This window comes from Cupressus sempervirens, chromosome 4 (genome assembly GCF_028749045.1).
Source record: "Cupressus sempervirens isolate cs-2001-9-10 chromosome 4, ASM2874904v1, whole genome shotgun sequence".
Classification (NCBI taxonomy): domain Eukaryota; kingdom Viridiplantae; phylum Streptophyta; class Pinopsida; order Cupressales; family Cupressaceae; genus Cupressus; species Cupressus sempervirens.
In genome coordinates, this window is record NC_143121.1 from 403,361,619 (window position 1) to 403,364,490 (window position 2,872).

General features: G+C 38.8%; 1 protein-coding gene across 1 annotated transcript; it reads right to left on the reverse strand.

Annotated features, from left to right (window-relative positions):
• Positions 1–511: 511 nt before the first annotated feature.
• LOC149561757 (uncharacterized) lies at positions 512–2,104 on the reverse strand. Its single transcript, XM_089825304.1, has one exon. The coding sequence runs from the start codon at positions 1,789–1,791 to the stop codon at positions 931–933; it is 861 nt and encodes a 286-aa protein (XP_089681430.1). The 5' UTR covers positions 1,792–2,104; the 3' UTR covers positions 512–930.
• Between the last annotated feature and the right edge of the window lie 768 nt (positions 2,105–2,872).

A 2,872-nucleotide genomic window follows, 5' to 3' on the forward strand; every position in this document is an offset into this window, starting at 1 on the left:
CCATCCAGCTATATTAGTGAGATTCCTCGCAGAATAGTAATAATAGTTAATATTCCTTTCACCTACTCTGTCACGCAAAATCCATCCATACAACATGTTAAGGGATTACCTGTTTTTGGGCTCGCCCATTTTACATCTGGGGTATTAAGTTGTTGTGCTACGCATGTTTTTATCTAGTAATCTGTTCTTGGAGTTCTTTGATTTTACAATTTTCTCCAGGTTATTTATACACTGCATGCGTACGTTTCATAGACATTCCTTTGGCAGTGGGCAATTATAACTTGTTTCTTTAATCCTTTTTGTATTGAGTGTATCGATGTTATAATCGTTCAATTCAGCTAATAATAAATGTGTTCGCACCATAAAAAATGTCTGTTTTGCAATGACAACATTATATTCCATCTTGCTGCAAAGAAAATCTACCGCGTAAAACCCTCTTTTGCAATTTCGTGCTTAAACGAGACAATGAAGAAATATATTATCTCAGTGATGACTCGATATTCGGTAGTCATTTCAGAATATGCCTTTCTGTTCTTTATTACATGTAATCGGTTTTAACATCTGTCTTGCTTTCATGTATTCTCATTGACTGAATTTACTTCTTGTAACAGTTGGTTTTCTGCTTCGTGTTAAAAGAAAAACCAACGAGACACTGTAATTCCCATGTCAAGCTATTTCACTTGGCCCTCGAATTTACACTTACACTGTCCATGAATGAGAAATTAAATGGACCACTTTTACATTTAACCCTAGGTAACTGCACTGCCCCCTAAAAACAAAAGGTCGCCCATAAGATCAATCGACAGAGCTGAAGCTCAAAACAACCGTACAGCCAAAAGGCACACAGCCAAATGCCATACACGCACACACCCCACTAAAAAAAGGGGAATTTACACAAACTTATACGAATTTGGAAGCAAGGGTACCTGATTATTTGGGGCAAAATTGCTCTGGTCCACATGGAAACGACAGAGAAAGGAGACAATCCAAATCATACCAGGGGGTTCGACGGGCGACAAGCATGCTGGCCAATAAAAATGTCGAAGGCGAAACCTTCTCGTAACCACTTTCAGCAAATCCACAAGCCTGCAATCCAGAAACCCTCTTCCTTTTCTTCATCGATACACATTCCTCATGTTTCTCCTCCTTTTTCATGCGTTCCTCTGAAATGATCTTAAAGGCACCATGAGAAATCCCAAACCCCTGAATCAATATCCCGTACATTTTCTTCGACAAAACAAGGGCCTTAATAACGACGCCCGCACCTTCTAGCCCACCCTTTATGACACCATATCCTTTGACAGCGGCCGCCCGGACACCATTCAAACCATCGACTACATTGAAAACGCTCTTAGACAATTTGTAGCCTCTAATCACATAATCCCATGGGTCAGCTGCACCCAGTGCTCCGCTATACCTGACAAGATTAAGGGCACCCTCGGAGGCCTTGAGGGTTTTCGAGAGCTTCTTAAAGCTGCCATTTTTGTCTTGTATTAGGATGCCCTTGCTGGCTCCCTTCGCCAGGGCTTTGCAGGCCCCCAAGGTCAAAAAGATTATGTGGGAAGGTGTCGGGGAGTGGAGAACCTGAATGGCCTTGAGTCCTTTGAGAACACCGTCAGCTAATTTGATACTTCTTGCCACTGTTTCCATGGGTTTCTGAGCTTGGTGCAATTGGGCTCCTACTCCTATGGCCACAGAAGTTACGAGCACACACCCCAGTTGGGTTTTGTGTGTTTGAGCCCATTGTTCGAGGCTCCCTAATCTCTCTGAAACATGACCCACTTCCTGCATTGTTTTGTGTTGTCATGGCATACTGTGGAATGTCATATGCATTTAGTCTAAATGAATCTTAAATACAAGCTACAATCTTCTGCTTCCACCCATTCTCAAACCTCTGCATCCTCACACTTATATTTCTGCCCACCAACCAGATCTCGTGCAATTGCTTGCCTTTGTTTTTGGTCCAAACAGATTGCAGGCCCAAAAGTAAGGTCTAATTAGTGAAGCTCATAGCTTCACGTTTTTCTTCGTGGTCCTTCGATATGTTATTCGTTAGGGGTAACGAGAGACGCGTGGCTATGCAGCATAACTAGCGATTGCACCTAAAGTTGTAATAAGAATGCTGAAGATAAATATGTTATATTATTATTTTGTTAACAAATGACATTTAAAATATAAAATTTGATTCCATATAATCGAACAAATAAACATACAATAATTAAGCACAACGAAAAATGGCAATTACTGTTTTATAGCTTGAATAGCCTGAAGAGATGGATGCAAGATGGTTTGGGTTGATGTTTTAGGTAACTATAGCTTATTTGATATGGAACGTCAATCAAATAGTTTACCACACTATATTTATTCCAAATCCCAAACAAAGAAAAATGATAACAAACATTCTATTGTACGAGAAGAGAGGTATGAGAGGCATGTTGATTATAAAACAAATGGTTTAGTGAAACCCAAGTAAAAGTACAAAAACATTAGATTTAGAGCTTGATTTTGTCAATCCAAAACTATGAATTACACAACTTCCAAGGCAAATTCTGTCATGAAATTTTCTGATGGTAAATTAAGGAGAATGATCGAAACGAGTCTAAAAGTGAGACTCTAATCATTTGACATAAATTAATTGCAAAGAGAAATTTAAAAAATTAAGGAAAACAACTTGAAAATTAATAATTTTAAAAGTCTGTATCCAATGGGAAGAGCTAGAAACATATCGGTTCATTTCATAATGAAATTGAGGGGTCAAATTTTAACAAATGTGGAGTGTTGAAAATTATATACTGTATCCAAACTTACTATGTGTGACATATCTCATCCGACAATACACCCTATAAGTTGAAGATAAGATTCGAGAGAGAAA